Raw genomic sequence first — 18365 nt, forward strand, 5'->3', positions numbered from 1 at the left:
TATCGAGATCGACGGTCAACATTGTCGACCCGTTATCATCGAACATAATACACGGGATCCTGTGTGTTTGTACGCGAACTTTGAACTATATTTTTGACCGTGCACGCGCGCCATTTTTTCCAATCTCGCTCCGGATGGATATTTCTTTTTTGTTGTGTATATATACACGCTTCCGTTCATACACAAAATTATTTTTTTTCAACATACAATTAGTGGATGATTTGAGACATGCGTTATAGTATATATTCGCAGGAAGGGAACCCATCACCACCCGCGCGTTCCTGCACTGTCACCGGCGTTGATGATCTTTCGCTATCCTCGTCTGTGATTTCAGTCGGCCGGACACGGTGGCATCTGGTAGTTAAAAATATTTCTTCCGTGGACGTGCCGCAGGCGCGAGCGCTTTTTGTTCGGTTGTCTCAGTCAGTAAGCGAGGCTATATAATCGCGAATCTGTGCGCTTCGCGAAGTAATTATGCCGGGCGGGAAGTCTAGAGACAGAAATACTTCGCGTACCGAGAGCACGGTGAGTGTTCGCGCCGCAACAACGAAGAACGGCATATGTACGTGTATATGTATATGCAGACGCGTATAATGTCGACGTAGACAATAGAAATAGAAAAGCGGCGCGATAAACCCGGTATACGTTCACGAGAAAGGAGAGACAGAGGGAGAAAGAGAGAAATGTAGCAGAGAGCAAGAGCAACGGACTCTGTCGACGAGATTTTTTCACGCCCGATTGGACGTTTGTTGTACACTGACTGATTGCCATACGATTGACAATCGTGACTTATGAAATTGTTATCTAGCGTGCGCAGTTGAACATATCTTTACTATGTGTCTAGCTTATTTTAGCAAGCCTTGCCAAACTTTAGCTCATTTTTGAAAAGAGTGTTAAAGCGTAAGAAGTATCTGTTTTTTCCCTTATCTCTATAAGTTCGTATCTTAAAAAATGTTATAGTTATAAAATTAGTTTGTTACCAAAATGTTGAGTATTTTTTCTTTGGAAAAAAAGTAAAATTTTTCCGGTTTTCAGCTCTTTTTATATCATAACTAAAAATTTATTTATATAAAATTTTCAAACACGCTGCAAAAGAGAAATGCATGTTCTCCAATTTTATTGCATCTACGAGAAAGATCATCACGCGGCAAGAGATGAACTTTTGATCGATTGCGTAAAACGATTAATCAATTTCGCAGCGAAAATTCGTCAAAATCGCGAATCGATCTTACGTTCGTTATCATCGCCACGTATAGCATCGGAGATACACGTTGGTGACACGTGCGCTCATAGTAGACCGCAGCACGTGGTTCTCAACGAGTCCCGATCCACCGTGACTCGCGATTCGCGCGAGTGCACGTGTGCATGTGCATCAAGCGCGACCGCACGTGCTTATACAATCCCAGCGCGCGCGAGACGTATCTCGCGCGAGTTTGCGGGTCGCAAAAAAATGCGCTCGAAGGCGTGCGTGCACGTTACATTATTACGGCCATTGTAGCGTACATTGTAATATGTGCCGCGCTTTATGCGTCCTCCCACATTATCGGCGTCCCCACCTTATTGCTCGGTATTTTTTGCATACGCGATTTGCATAATAGACTGCGATAACGCACATCAAACACGACCAGAAAGAGAGAGAAAGACGACGATATTATAATATAATTCTAGCTTTCTTGCAAGAATTAACAAACCTTCTTTTAAGGCAAAAAAGTATTGTCAATTTTTATAAATAAAATATATGTATAATTCTATACATATAAACATTAATTTATGATATACAAATATTTTATTGACTTGCAAAATGTTTAATTTTAAACAGATTCGTGTATAATTACAGATATATGTTCCAAAAAAAAATCAATATATTACAATATTAATAAGAAATTATTAAAACTTTCTGGGATAAGGTTGTATGTACATCTTATACACAATAAGAAATTATGCGTAGATTCTCAAATGCTTCAAATGCTTCAAATGCAAAACAAACACACATGCACACATGCAACATATCTCATAAATATAAATATTATTCCTTTATTTCCACAAATATTATCTTTTTCATAAATAAACTCCTGGAAACGAAAAATTAGCTCATTTTGATTCAGTAAAGGAAACAATTCCGTGAAATTCAATTAAAAGTCTTCTGATACTTTTTATATTATTGGCTAAAAATATTAATAGTCTTGTTCAAAACATTAAGTTGATTTCAGGAGATTAAGCGGGATGAATTTATCTAAATTATTATATATGACAGATTATCGCATATAATTGCAGACATTACAGTTTATATTTAATTTTCCTCTTGAAGGATTAATCGATCGATTAATCTATATGTATTTTTTTTGTGGGGGACGATATATATCTTTTTATAACGCATCGCATAAATATTATCTTTATCCTCGCGATACATATATAGCAGCGTCTAAATGCGATGGCCGATGACAGCCACGGTATCTCTCATTATATATTTCATAACTTTATGATATATTATGTTCCGACAAGATGCATGCGGCATTCTCAGCACCGTAAATCGTTCTCCATTATGTGACTAACAAATGTCCGCGTAACGTGCAGTAATAAATCTCTCCCTGTAATTATACACATCGCAAAACGATTTTGAACGCGAAAGTGACATATAAAGCGCGTTTCCTCGGGTTGAAAAGTCGTTTATATCTACAAGTCATTATCACTGATGTATATATGTATATATTATATGTATATATACGTAATGCTCTTTATTTACCTTTGCACATCAATCGTGTAGCTCAAAAATATAGATTATATTAGATTAAACGCGTTAATAAGAGATCATTGACGCGTCGTTGACTAAAATGCTTGATCGTTTTAAATAAAAAATATTAAGACAAATTTTACACATTTTGTTCAACACGATATTTCGTATTGTAAGTGTGATAATTAAAATACGATTTTGAAAAGGAAATGTTTGAAGAAAAACTCTCGTTAATCAGGGATTTAAAGGCGTTAGGTTCTTCTCATCAAAACAAATTACTTTCGTCAAAGAAATGAAGAGCTTTCGCAGAAGCTAAAGTCCGTGCGCCGCCCGAAATGCGGTTAAGGTTCTCTCACTTTTCATTGAGCGCCGATCAACGAAACCGCACTCGTTCCTGACCTCGCAACCTCTCTCGCGTTCGCCAGCGGAAGATAATCACAACCAACGTAGCTTTCTCTCTTTCTCTTTCTCTTTTGGGTCCATTTGTCGTGTCTCTGGCGCGTTTTCGGTCAGTCGATTAATGAAATCTCGCGTTCGATTAATGGAAGGATCATTGCGACACGACAGCGAGCGCAACAATAATTCCCGCCCGATAATTGCGCCTCATTATTACGCCTCGTGTCCGATTATGTAACTGTCATTCCTCGGTTTATCCGTCCGCCGATATCTTTGAACGACGACGTTGCCGCCGAGTCGCCGGCAGACGATCGGTCGATCGCGCGATTTAGATTTAGATTTGGTAATTTGTAGACGGAAATGAATGGACGAACTTGGGATAGTCCGTGTCTAAATTAACTCCGCGCCAGATGGCAGATAGTTTAGACGTCGCGCCCGCCGGGGACGTCCGAATGACGTAAGGAGCAGCGTCGGGTCTCTTCGTGTGTCGTTTTGGTCTTCCATCTGAAGATGTTGAAGTTTATTCCACACTACTCTTTCACCAATAAAACAAAGACCGATAAATTGCAACGAATCCATGCTCGATAAATAAAATCCGACATTTTAGACAATTATTTTTATGATACGTAAGAACACAAGTTGTATCATCAAGTGAGTAAGAAACAAGACCGGGGCGTTTCGACAACGCCAATAATCCTCCCCCCGCCCTTACTTCCTAGTATACACCGCAAAATCAAACAGCGGCTGTTATTCACGCTACGGGGGAAAAAAAAAAAATACAAACAAAAAACAAAAAGATGAAAAAACTCAGCAGTCTCTCGCTTGTGTTGCAGACTGAGGATGTCCTCAAAGAGGAAGTCGCCACCAACGAAGCTATCGGAGGGCGGGGGCGGTGCGGGTACAGTGGCAGGCGCTAACGAAGAGGAGGAAGACACGACCTCGCCGGTGGCCGGTTCCGGTGGTGAGGCAACCGTGGGTGAGGAAGGTGCCGCCACCCCCGTCGACATCGAGGAGTGCTACTCCCATCAGAGAGTCGGCGAGTGCGAGTCGTCCGGCTGTTCGTCGCCGGCGACCACCAGCGAGCCGGATTTGCGCGACTCGCCGTCGCCCTCGTTGAATTCCCTACGGACGGCCAAACGGCAGAGGCTGCTGTTCCTGTCGAATCAGGACACCCTCGCGCCATATCAGCCCCATCCCCATCCCAATCCCCATCACCACCACCACCACCACCATCATCATCACCATCACCACACGAATACGTCGTCATCGTCGGGCGGTGCATTGGAACCGGCGAGTTCCTCGGAGTGCGGCTCGCCGCCCACCCTCCTCTCCGTGGACTCTTACTACCCCCATCATCCTCATCACAACAACAATAATACCGTCACCCAAAACAATAATAACAACAACAATAACGGCAGCGGCACCGCCGCCGCGGGCAGCAAGAGATCCATGGACGACGTTCTCAAAAGGTTAACGTGCAAGATGAACAGTGAGTCCCTGTCTATCCAGGACGATACCACTAATACCAGGCGGACGTCACCGCCGCTCTCCTCGACACCAACTGGCCACAATGCACATAGGTTAGTCCAGATAATATTGTATACTAAATATTGAGATAGAGGACTGAAGCAAAATACGAGATTCTTATTTCACCTATTTTTAATTGTCCAAATGAGACAATTTAAGAAACATCTTTATCGCACTGCTTTAAACAATATAATGAACGAAGGACGACAAATCTGATAGCTCTTCCATTATATACAAAAATCTATTTAGATATTAATTCGTTATACGCTGCATAACTGTTGACTTTGCTGCACATTCGTTTAAACAAAAATATATTTTCTCTCTCATTTATATATTTTAATGAATACGTAAGAAAATTGCTTCTATTTTTAAATTACTGGAATTTTCGAGGATACTCTTATCACATCGGATCTTTCATTTGTCAAGAAAAAGTTATTTTACGACTCGCGACCCTATTCTACTTAACATTGGTCTAACTTCTATTAACACGATTAAAAAATAAAATTCGCTGAATGATAGGAAATGAGAACAGCTTACTGTTGAATTTCTTCCTATTTTCCCGATCGTTCAGTCTCCAACGATTTGTGCATCCATACGACGTATCTCGATAAGCGTCTCTTACGCAACTTATATGCCATATTAATTATATTCGATACTTGTTTGATCGACATTGTAACAGTGCACTACTCTGTTGCAATATCATAATGCGCCACCGTGTCGCCGAGGTTATCGTATCTCTCCCACTTTACATAACTGATTAATATAATATAATGGCAAATCTCAGAGGCGGATGTGACTTTTTGCAATTCTGTTACGAGCTACAATTTTTTACTTACCAACTTAATTGCTATTGATTATATAATCGAAGAATGCAAATATTTATTTAAATACAATTAATTTTAATAAAGAGAATTGATTTGCAAACGCAATTATAAATTATTGTTTATGAGACAACTTTATATGTTAATGCTTTACATATAATGTTATATCGTGGTCATTTAATGAGAATATTTCGGAACGTGTTCTTAGGTAAAAATTTCGATTTTTAACCAAATGTGTTTAAATAATAAAAAATTCTATATTTTTATGCGCATTAAAAAATAAATCTCTCGGACTAATCTCTTTGGACGCTCAGATAAAACTTTTAAGAAAAAGAACTTTTTGAATTTAGTTTGTAAAATTATCGATATTTTCTTCGGACATAACTTACAATGTGATATCTCACGTTCTTCTCTATCGTACAATATTATCGCCGGAAATTAGGGCGGCAGCTATAATTTTGTTTTCTGAAAGAAAAGACCACTGTGTCGTTTCTTGCTCCAACATTCTCAAGGCCTGGTATCTCGAATACGGTAACACGCAACTAACGATCGGGCGGGTCCTAAAAGGGACTATTGTCCCGAATAACCATAAGCCCAGTTCTTGAAATTGATCTCTATTGCCCTATGTTCAGTTGACAATGACCAGTAACCCAAAAACAAAAAACCGTCAGCGATAACAACATAGCCCAAAACAATATTATAAAAAAATGAGACATTAATTTTCGATTTCTTTTTGTACATATGTTTCCAATAAAACAATTATATATGTGATATATTTTTATCGATGGTTCTATAATATATACACTTAAATATACGCAGATTATCTTGGGAAAATCTGCGACATATATGCGGGCGCACACGTATTTTGCATTTTAAATGATTATTTTTCTATCAATAATAATCGCTCTAGATAATCAGTGAATTGATTCGTCACGTTGAGTTACTGATAATATCAGGCAATTTTTTTTCTATTTAATAATCACACACAATGTACAAAGTCGAGAATGCAGAGCGCATGAATAATTGTGATCCTTACGTGCGTTGCAAAAACGATGGCATGATAGCACTACGATAGTCCTTTTATAAAGTTATATATTATTTTTACATTTGCATATTATCCCGCAATACTACATTGCGGATGCATGTATTGTTCACTGTAGAGTCAAGTTAGAATTAGCCGATTTAATGGAGCATTTATATACATTGCTCGTGATGACATAATCGCGATCGAACTATATATTGCAAATTTCCAACTTCTGTTATTTTTCCTCAATCGCAGGACTGTCATTATTTCGCGCAACAAGTATTTTACATATCCGCAGTCCGCTATTACGACAGCAGCAAGTTCGCGTGAAATAATATCCTGGCAAAATTACACGTGGAATAAATAACAATAGAACAACAGTATCCCCTCTCTGCGAAAAATATCGGGCTAGATAATATGCAGCGCGACGCGCCTTATGTTGACACGTAATCATTGAAAGCAAACGGGTGAACTTGGCAACGTGGAAAAGCGGTAGCACAAGAAGTGTGCCAGTCGGCTGCCCACACCGACGAGCTAAAGAACGGCGGGCCAAGATTCTTCAAAAATTCAGCCAACAGTACAACGTGCACTTACGTTGACGTTCACCTTCTTTTTGGAACATGTTCAATTTAACTTCGCGTACATCGAAATAACACGAATGATTTAAAAATATACGTCCAATACTCACAATGTTGTTATTATGACACATGATTATATCCGCGTATAATATACATATATATACAACATCAAATACACTTAATTAATATTCGACATCGTCAGTTTCCATTTATAGTGATTTTATCAATTTATCTAGCAAGGTGTGAATTAAATATGAATCTTTAGCTCTCAATTTTCTTTTTTACCAAGATAATTCGGATGTCGAGAATTAATGTTTACGGCTCGAGATGATACACTTAAAATTTGTACAAATTTGCGCATTTGCAACATATATATTCGGCGGAACGTACAAACAACTGTAACAACATTGTTACATAAAGCGTCTCGAATTCGTACATCGTATATGCATCACTGACGTGTATCGCGCGCGCGAATCGTATTATATGAGCACGCACGAGCTGCTTTCGGAGATACGAGTGAGTAGCGAGTAGAATTATAGGATGGACGAAAATATCGAGCATGTACATTAGCTCTCGGTTATTCTAAATATAGCTGGTATTGGATAAAAACCCGTGGAGTAACCGTCGCATTATAGATCGGCCAACTATGAGATATATAATAAAAACTGATATTTTTGGTGAGAGACAGAGAGATTGACGACGTCGGTAAAAACTTTCATCGACAGTTTAATAGCTTAATGCTATTAAATCGCGGATATATAAATCGAACAAAGTAAAAAGAAAGAAAAAAATGCATTTTTTCAAAAATTAGAAAAAAACAGACATTATTAAATATACTAGGATTTTATTCGCTTCGGATTACGAAATAAGAATGTTTGTATTTTAGGATAAATCGAAAATTGTATCAAAAAACAAATAAATAGAGATAGCTTGTTGATTTATACATATCGCATATAATTAATTGATCGCGTCGATTGATTCTTGCACCGTAGACATTAATTATCGACAGTTATATTTAATGATATCAACCGCAGTTTTGATAAAGTATCGCGCTATAAATCGAACGAGTCTCTCATGAAGATCTCACGTGCGAGTCCTCGCGTGATATGAGAGGTGCGAAAATCTCTTTATTCTTATTGACTTTATCTACGATCCATGTGCCATCAATTTATCATACATTCCCGCATCCGTTAGTCCGTATACATAAGAGCGGGTTGTGTACGCAGAGATAGAGAGAGTAACACAAAAGAGATGAGGCGACCATTTATCTTGGCTCGCGCATGAAATTAAGCTCTTCGAATGTCTTAACGTGCGATAATAATAACGGAGAAAAACTCTTTTTTATTTCCAAAGCCTAAACGCAAACGAAATCCGTTGCCGAGTTGTATCATCATCAGATTAAAGAAGGTTCGCGTGGAATTAAGACTTTTCGCGGAAACCGGATGCGCGCATTCGCTGACTGTCGACTGAACAAGATAGAGGAGAAAAAAGAAAAGAAAAAAAAAAGATATTTAAATGAGAAAATATTTGAATATTACGATATTTAATTTTAATTGTGATTTTAAATTAAAAATAAGTAAATGTTTTATTCTATACCTGTGTATACTCTGATGACTCTTACTTGATGGCGAAATCTAACTTCACTGCCAAATATGAACCGAGCTCTCTTTCTATCTTTTTCACTACGTGCAAGTAGTGGCGCGCAGCGTGGCGGATGTATGGAAATCTTTGGTTCAGTCCTGAAGTTAGTCCTGTGAAGTTAGGTTTCACCATAGCGACATCGCTGCGCAGAGCCTTGCGATTAGTGATGGTCAGTCTCGCGCGAGATGTGCAGCGTCGCGAATGCATAGGACACGTGAGTCAAATGAAAAGAAAGAGAGCTCGATTCATGCTCGGCTGTGAAGTAAAAGGTTCACCATCAAGTGGCGACAGTTGTGGTGAGGATCAGTTTTGCGCGAGACGTGCGGCGTGATGGATATATGGAGATGCGTGAGTCTAATGAAAGTGCAGGTATTTTGAGCGAAAGATTCTTATAGAAAATTTTAACTTTTTGTTCGTATTTTTTGGTAAAGAATTAAAGATCGAATTTTTGTGTATTGCATAATTAATTAATATATATTTTTATGCATGCATCGCAATTTTTAATGTTTCAGTGTCAAAGAACAATATATAGCTTTGTTTTGCGCGCGTAATTATATTCGATTAGATTAAACGAAATGAAAAAGATATATGCATATTGCAATTTTTAAAACTCATTGTGAGGTATTTTAAAAAATATTACGCGATGAAATAAATATACTGTTATCACTCAATTGTTCACTTAATTTATATCTGACGGAGGTTAGGTCATCTTCAAATATATATGCTGTCTCGTTAATAATTATTTAATTCGTGGAATTGTGATCTATAAATGATTCTATAAATAATTTCGAGATAATCGCACAACATCCAGACTAATTACGATTACATTATTTGAGTTTAAAGTATTATAACTTTATTTACAATTTACAATATTATTTTAATTCTTATTTTATTTAATTAACAATATAACGCTTTAATCAGCTCATTTCCGTCAAAAATTAATCGAATTTAAACAAACTTTATTATAAACATATTATTTTCTTAACAATGTCATTCTTTTTAATATAAAATCGAAGAATGGTGCGCGCTTGTGTTGTTCTAGTGTTGTAAATAAGGGGAAAAAAAATGAAATTTGTCAGACATTCTGAATGAATGATTTAAATACTTGCTTCGTGTCATACCAGGTATATCGTAATGTAACTTTAATCGTTGACCCTTGCCATGAGAGTAATCATGCTGAAGCTTGTTGGACGAGCTGAAAACGCTGGCCTATATTTTTCGCATAGGCTTTCTTGTTGTCAACACGGTTCACTCTCGTCCACCTCCTCGTTCGCGCAGTCTTTGTCCGACTTGTGGTCTCCTAAGCGCCACACAATAGGCCTGTATCACTTATTCGCGGACCATTTTCTCCGACATAAAGGCGTAGAGGCTCGAGGCCGGTTCCGGGCGAGTGCTCGAAGGCCTGGAGGAACGGCGAGAGGGTGGGAGGGAAGGATTGATGGCATCGGGGTACCCCATCACGGACGCAAACACTCGCCTTGTCGAGATTGCGCGGTCGCGACTCATCTATTATTCACCTGGCTTCCAGCATCGCGTACGCGACCATCACCATCCGGTTCTGACTTAATACACTGGAAGCTATCTCCTTCTTTCTCTTTCTCTTTCTCTCATGTTTCAGGCGTGACGTTCCAAAAACGTCTTTTACATATCAGCGGATATTCCTAATTGATATCTATTTTGGATTCTGGATTGTATTACAAAAAAATGTATAATAATTAGAAAAAATTGCTTAATACATAAAATCAGTTTCAGATATTATTAATTAAAATATATTAATTAAAGTGAGAAATCTTTGTCCTACTACCGGCTTCTATTTATTTATCTGAGTGATAATTAATATCTAATTACTTAATTATTTCATTAGTGAAACATACTTTTCAATTTTCACAATCTTTTATATTTGTCATATTTGTTTTACAATCGCACTTTTTAAGGGCTTAAGAAAATTCAATCTCAGAACGCCTATAAGAGAGAGAAATGCCTTGCTTTCTCTCTCTCTCTCGCTCTCTTTCTCTTTCTCTTTATTATTTGATCGGACAAAATTGACCGTGATTCCATTGCATGTGTTACAGCGGAGTCACAACAACCGTGGCAAATAACGTAGCACTTTCGCCCCCGGATGCCGGAAGGATAGCAAACACGGAGGCGCAAGTACAACAAGACGGCGTAGCGGCCCTTCATAGGGTCCTATGCGCCGAGAGTTTCGCTGAGAAGGAACGTCGACTATCGGAAATGATCCTGCAACTACAATTAATCAGGGAGCAACTGCTGCAACAGCAGGATCAATCGAAGGTAAGAAATTTTTATGATGTATCCGCATGAAAGGCGTAATCGAATTATTACAAGATTATACTGAGAGTGTCCCCCCAAAAATTCATCCCACTACTTTTTATCTATATACGAATTTAATATTTTTTGAAAAATATTAAATTTATTTCTAATAAAAATGTTGGAGTGCGAAGATACATTTAATTATAATTACATTGAAAATCTACAAATTATCACGCGAATTAAATTAAAAGAGTAATCAAGAAATAATAAAAATACATATCGACTTATAACAGAATGTGCTCGAAGTAGGAAGTAGGTGATCGAATGATACAAGTTGTTGTCGCAACGCACATTATGACAGATAATGATAGAATTGTGACAGGTGCGCCGATCAATGTATCTAGTTACATCATGCTGTGCGGTATATCGTTTACGATTAATAAGGGGAAAAAAAAAAGAAATAGAATGCGTGCCGCGGCTATAATGGTGACGAAATAGGGGAACGACGGATCGAGCTGTGTGTGTCTCAATACAAATCGTTAACTAGCGCATGTTGATTGACGAGGGAAAGTGCATCGATTACTATGGAATCGTAATTACGCGGTTGAATCGCGGTCGTACAGATATCACAAGCGCAAGCGGCGGAAAAATGAGAAATCCGAGTTTCCTCGAGAGATGCGATCGGCGAATAATGCCGTTACCAGAGTTTAACATTTCTTTCCCCCGTTTAAAAAGTATGAAGCAAAGTATGCGTGACCACCTCGCGCGACTCCTAGAGAGAATAATTCATAATGTTCGCTAATGTACGATGCTCTATGCCTTTCTCTACAAACAACTTAAAAATTTTACGTGCGTTTCTTCCCGCGTCATCGGAATGTCGGGCCGTATTCTTCCGCTTAAAAGCATCTCCGCGCGATGTTCCTGACAATAACGTCAAGACCTCTTTCTTTCTCTCTCTCTCTTTCTCTCCTTGCCGATATTACCGTACTAATAGCGGCGAGTCCGTTGCACCTCCGCGAGTAACAGTACACCTTTGATGCGTCTGCATCACGCTAGAATGCAATTCGCGATCGCGCCATCATCAGACGCGAGCGTTTGCCGCACAATGAGATCTCATTGAAATCGCCCCAGCCTGCGTATCGGATTCGATAACCGCGTCGAGATTAGTATCGCCTTCGCGGCGAGATGACTCGATACTCTTCTCGCGTCTCGGATCTCAAAAAGCGTAGGGTCATCGCGTGGCTGCGGCGAAACACGGACAACGGACGGCGAGAACCGAACCGAACCACGCCGCGCTTGTCTCCGCGCTTCGTCGCTCGAAGGAATCGCGGGAGACCGGAGGAACCTGTCTGCCCGCAAAAATGCGAGCGCGTGCAGATAATGCCCAACGTGTATTACCGTTATTATGCCAGTCATTTACGTGCTGTGGAAACGATGTTTCTTCCACGATGTCCCGCTAAATTCGCCCGCCGGCGAAATTCTACGAATGCATTCGTGTAAATATCCGTCATGTGCGCGCGGCAGGTAAAGAGGCCCCTCATACCTGTATATATACATTAATATATACGGAATTCGGGAGCGTAAACAACGAAACCCTCGAGAGATATTCTTGAGATCTCGCGGGCGGCCCATGTCGCTGACACATATTATATGTACTTATGTAGATACAAGAGAAACGAAGGTGTACATGACAAAACAAAATTTAAAAATGTGTGAAATTTTTTTCTGATAATAAACAGGCTATTATTATATGCTTACAAACGCGAATCAATAACTCCTTATGCGAAATTTATTATCAAAATGGAAAAATTAATAATACAATAATTTTATTTTTTGTATTAACAAATTATATTCTATAAAAAAAGCAAAATAATTTTTCGGTTTTTATTAATTAGGTTTAATCAAATTTGAAATTATAATTTAGTTCTCCTATTTATAAAAATGTTTTTCTGCACTTTTAAAAATGTTTGGTGCCAACACGTTACATATTTAGCACCAATTAAAAAAAAAAATTTTTTTTTTTAAGTAAGCTCTTGTAAAAGAAAATATTAAACGAGAAATTAAAATGTATTAATATTCAGTTTTTATGGAATCTATAACGATCAATAATGTAAAGTTATTTTAATAACATTTGTGTAAATGTAACTCACCGTGTAAGAACACCAAGTTAATGTTAGATAATTAGCTAATTAACCCCGCGAGAAAGAAGAAGAAAGAAAGATAATCGGCGGAATATCATTTAGAAATCGTCGATCTGCATCTGCAATTACATTAATAATTGAAATCCGCAGTCGCATAATACCAGCAATAACATTTTAATGATAGGAGTGAAGGAGGATAAAGGAAGATGAGAAAGAGAGTGCCTATCCGCGTGAAAAAGAATAAATGCTCCGATAATGAGATGAATCTCCACGTTTTCTTGTGACTGATATTTTTTAATTATTATATAACGAGGCGAGTTAAAAATTTTTTAAATCTAGAAACAATTTTCTAAGTGAACCAGTCAGTTGCCTATCCGTACAATAATCAATTAATATATCTAATGAATCGATTGTACGATAATTAAAATATATACACCGATTATATCGGTCGATCATGATCGAAGGTGGATAGATCCACAAAGATATTATTCAGATAAAAGCTCGATCTTCAACGAGAAAAGAGTCTTAGTCGCGAACTCATGATGGAGAACATTCTTTCGTCCGCCATTTCATCAGTGCGGAGTGAAAATGCGTTTGTGTCGGCGGCGTTTGCGTGCCAGGCGCTTCGAGTTAGTCGACGTTAAAGCGGAAGTGCAGCGAAGGCACTATGGACAAGCGTAAAACTGGGTGAAGAGGAAGAAGAGATGCGGGGGTGGTAGGGACCAGCAGGACAAGCTGAGGAACGAGCGTGCGAGATAGATTGAAGCGAGAGAGAGAAATAGAGAGTAAAAAGGCGATAGAGAGGAGAGATAGAGGGACCACGAGAAAACGTAGGAGGAAGGCGGTAGTCTCGATGTTCTCCTCCTCTTGGATCGTGGAGGGCGTATAGTAATGTTCGAGTTGGCAGCCTCGGGGTCGAGTGGGGATCTCCCTCTCTCTCCCCCTCTGTGTCTTTCTCGTTCTTTCCTCCCGGTGTGTCTCTCCGTTACCTTTCCACCTGTTATGCGACGCCGTGCTACGTTGGCACAGGTGTGCGCGATCGCGTAGCCAGCGACAGAACCCGCACGCTCTCTTTGGTCTCTGCTCAGTCTCTAGTCTCCCTCCTTCCGACCTTTCTCTTCTACCTTTCTCTATACTTTGTATGTCTCTCTCTTTCTCTATATACAATATATATGTATATACATATACATGTATATATGTACATCTCTCTTTATTCCACGCATTACTGTTTCCTGGCGAACGAACAAACTGATCGCGCGTGGGCGAGGATTGCGTACCCCTCTATCCTGAGGCTTTCACGGTCCTACCTATGTATCTGGTTGCACCTGCAGTAGCAGCAGGGGTATACTGTCACGCCCAGTAGTTCGATCACATTCGACCTGCTGTACCGCGAATTTTCTCCCCCTTTCCCCTCGACCCCTTCCCGGACGCATTCTCTCACGTCAAAGAAGGCAGCTTCGATAACAGGGTATCGGATCACGCTTTCGCGAACCACGTGTGTCGGCATTCTGCTACTCGTTGGCGAAATGCATTTTTTTTGAACGAACGATAAGATAGATAAAACACTTGATAAAATGATTTGAAACACACACAATAGTAGAAAAATATATTTTATACAAAAGCCACCCCCGAAAAAAACAATAGCTTGAAAAATTTTTATTTTACCTGATGATATATATTAAAGATATTTGTGAGTATATTCAGGTAGCAGTCTTTCTCTCTTTGCGAACGAAATTTATCATCCCCCCGCGGGCGTACGCAGAAAGCGCAAATTTTCTCTTCTGTGGCGTATATTTCTCTGAAATAAATTTTCGTTTCTCATAAATTACCAACCTGCCAAACACGCGATGCAGCTGTGCGTAAAATTAGTAAATTAATACGTTTCACTGTACTACTTTTATATGTTTTAATCAGAATTATGTGGTTAGCGTGTACTATCAATGAGATATCTACATTAAATACGTGCGAAAATCTTTATGTATGATTTGAGAAAAAATTCGCGATTGCAAATTTTATTCCTTACTCTAAACACGGTTCGTTTATCGAAACTGATTTGAGTTTTTCGAAAAAAACTTGACTGCATCTTTTAAATATTCGCGCAGCACTTTGAACGTCGTTATATGCTGATAAGAACTGTGTATTTAACGAGTTAATTATATGTTTACTTGTGTAACAAAGTGTGCTTTAACTTGTATAACAAAGTTTAAGAGCGATTCAAGGAGATTCAGTGATGGTAATAAGGTAAAATAACATATAATGAACGTTCCGACAAAAAAAAAGCATAAACGATCGGAATGTGCATATTTTGATTCGATAGAATAATGAACAACATAATTGTATTCGAAACACATTTTGTTACGTATCTCATTAGGAAGATCTATAATTATGTAAATGTTTGTGGATTTATAATTATTATCTGCCAACCAATTCCAAAGTCGTGACATAGAGCAACATGTTTGTTAAATTCATTCAACCCGGGAGTCAATCGAACCTCAACACCTATCGAGAAAAATATTACATAAACTTATAACAGTATGAACAAAGTTCACCGATAAATAAGAGCGTTTTCTTTCAACTCGCTAGCGCAACAATTTTTACAGCAACTGTACATGATAATACACACAATAGAGTATACATATAATTGTAAAAAATATATACATACACGCATATTTCAATTAACAACAATATCGTTATTACGCGCGACAACATGGTCCACAAAGGCGGGGCAAAGCCTGTACGGGAGCACCGCGTTTCGCGCATCAAGAGCGACGGGGGTGACAGGGGGAGAGAACATGCGTGCGCTGCCGTGTATATACCTACGTCCATATCCGTTTGTCCATTTGCGTATCGGCCGGCGCTTTATGGGAATTAGCAGTGCATTGTGGACCGTCGATGGGCGGGCTCGCGGGCTGTGTGTGCACCGGTGCACGAGATGCAACCGCAGGCACGACCACCCCCGCGATCCGGCGGGGATGATTGCGGCGGGATAGCCGAAGGGGATGGCGGGAGACAAAGAGAGTAAGAGAGAAAGAGAGGGGTAGGCGGGAGAAGAGACACAACGGTTATGGACAGTGGAAATAAGAGGGAATTTGCCGTGACCCGGGGGGAGGAGGTATTGGGGGATGATTCGTTCTCTCTCTTCTATTTCTCTTTGCGTACCACTGTTTGTCAATACGCGAGCGATATGATCACCAAGTATAATCACCGGCGGACCCGAGAGAGCGGCCGGGCTTTCTGTCAATAGAATGCTACTTTGTATGACCTCCCGCGCGCGCCATCGACCTCCGCGTCCCTGCTCTTCCTCCACCTTCTCTCTACCCTTGTAGTCGCTCCCTCCGCGCGCATCTCGCCGCTTATATATTGTATCAAACGCATCCGAGCGTCCGCCCTCTGAAACACATCGCATCGGCGCTCGTAAAATCCGTATCGACCACCAAGCCGGTAATGTGTGTATACACGTATTCAAACACACATATCTATGTATATACATATACACACACGGAGATGCATAGAATATGCACGAAAGCCTGCGAAAACTGCGTGGACCATACCGTGCCGACGAACAAAAGTGTGTCCTCCGTTCTGCATATTTGCGTAACGTATGTTTTTGTTGCCGTTATATGCATGCACCCCCGACTCCATTTGTTTTTTTTTTATTTTTTTATTTTTTTGCTCGCGAGTCTACCTCATGCGCGACCGGCTACAAAGAGAATCGCATGATAGTATCGTCGCTATTGCGATCGGGATACGCGTACATGGATCGCGGGTATATGCGTGTTGCGTGTATGAAACGAGGAAATCAATGACAAAACTATTACTTGTGCGTTTATCCGATAATTACAGTACGCAAACCATCTCTTGCTATGCATTAGCGGTTATTGCTGCAACGGAGTGTTTAATAGTCTCATTAGCTCGCATTTTATTAGATATCTCGTTACATATTATATTAACGAGAAATGATTCGTTCGGATCATTCGTTGTTGAGAGATATTAAAATGAAACACGTTACGAGAAACCGACTCGATTTATATGGTAATTTTGCGAAATAAAAATACGCCACGTTCATAAAAGAAATTATTTTTCTAATATTTTTATAGAAGATATACATATAGAGTGTGCATGTTCGATTTTACTATTTTTTATCAACTCATTTACGTTGTACATTCAGCCGCTTGTCGTTATCGCGTATCGTTAATGATGTTCTTTTCTTATACAATGTATCCCTCCGCTAACGAAGCTTCCGCAAAGTGCGCATTATCACCGCGTCGCATCGTCGATTTTTGCAGAGCGCGATTCGGTCTGCCGTTAAACAGCTAAATGAGCGCGGTCGCGTTTCCGCCTCTGCCTCTTCGTTCGCTCTTTGAGCGAGAGAACCGCCGACTTACGCGCGCATCCGCGCGCGAACACCTATCTTCCTTCCGTTCAGTTCGTCCCCGCCTGATTCGTCCGGATAGAAGGGAAGGAGGGAGACCGTGCCGGTTTGGTCTCGGTGTATCTTTTCGAGCGATCAAAGAATTACCGCACTCGAGCGGCAGGCCGACGGTGTTTGACGTTTGATCGTCGGGCAACGACGCGTAACTTTGCGCGCCCGTGTTAGTTACTTGACAGGCTGGTTTCGGAAATTTGTGCATCGCGAGACAAACTCTTGTACAAGCTTTTCCCCCTTATTCTGAAACAGAAAAAATAAATTTATCGTACTTACGGAGAGTAGGGAAATCCTCTCGGAAGAAGCAGATCTGTACAAAAAAATGCATGAGATTATCTCTGTATAGAATTTATATAAAAATGCTTTAGAAATTATAGATAGAAGTGTTTAAAAAGAAAAGTGTTTAAATTACTCTCAATCAAATATTAATTTTTAATTACAAGATTAACGATAAACACTTAAACTGCAGTTAATTGTTTTTTTTTTAATTTTAATACATCTATAATTTACTACAATATTATTTATTACTAAAATATATAAAAATATATCCAAATTATTATATGATCCTTGGATAGAAACTTTACAATTTATAATGGGAAATTATTCCTTCTCAATAAATCTTTTCTAAAGTTTACTTGCTCACGCAAGAATATCCGTATAATGTCAGACATTATGACGTGTTAATCACATTAACATATTAACATATTTCTCATGCCCGCTCTTTTCTTTTTTCTATTTTTTATTTATCTTGTCTCTTCTGTTTCTATCCTTGCCAGTATTTCGCTTTTTACGTTTTATTAGTCTTTTTT

At 39.3% G+C, this 18365-nt stretch overlaps 1 protein-coding gene across 7 annotated transcripts in view; it reads left to right on the forward strand.

The window, feature by feature from the left end:
* Nucleotides 1-18365, forward strand: part of Sox102f (transcription factor Sox102F) — a 156441-nt gene that overhangs the window by 115545 nt on the left and 22531 nt on the right. For all 7 annotated transcript variants that reach the window (XM_083037305.1, XM_083037302.1, XM_083037304.1 and 4 more), the window contains 2 exons: nucleotides 3961-4707; nucleotides 10791-11010. In XM_083037305.1, coding sequence (XP_082893431.1) covers nucleotides 3968-4707; nucleotides 10791-11010 — 960 coding nt within the window. In that variant the 5' untranslated portion in view covers nucleotides 3961-3967. The remainder of the gene's footprint in view (nucleotides 1-3960; nucleotides 4708-10790; nucleotides 11011-18365) is intronic.

The sequence above is a fragment of the Prenolepis imparis genome, unplaced genomic scaffold (genome assembly GCF_030444845.1).
Source record: "Prenolepis imparis isolate NDT839.2.m4 unplaced genomic scaffold, iyPreImpa1.0 SCAF_4, whole genome shotgun sequence".
Lineage (NCBI taxonomy): Eukaryota > Metazoa > Arthropoda > Insecta > Hymenoptera > Formicidae > Prenolepis > Prenolepis imparis.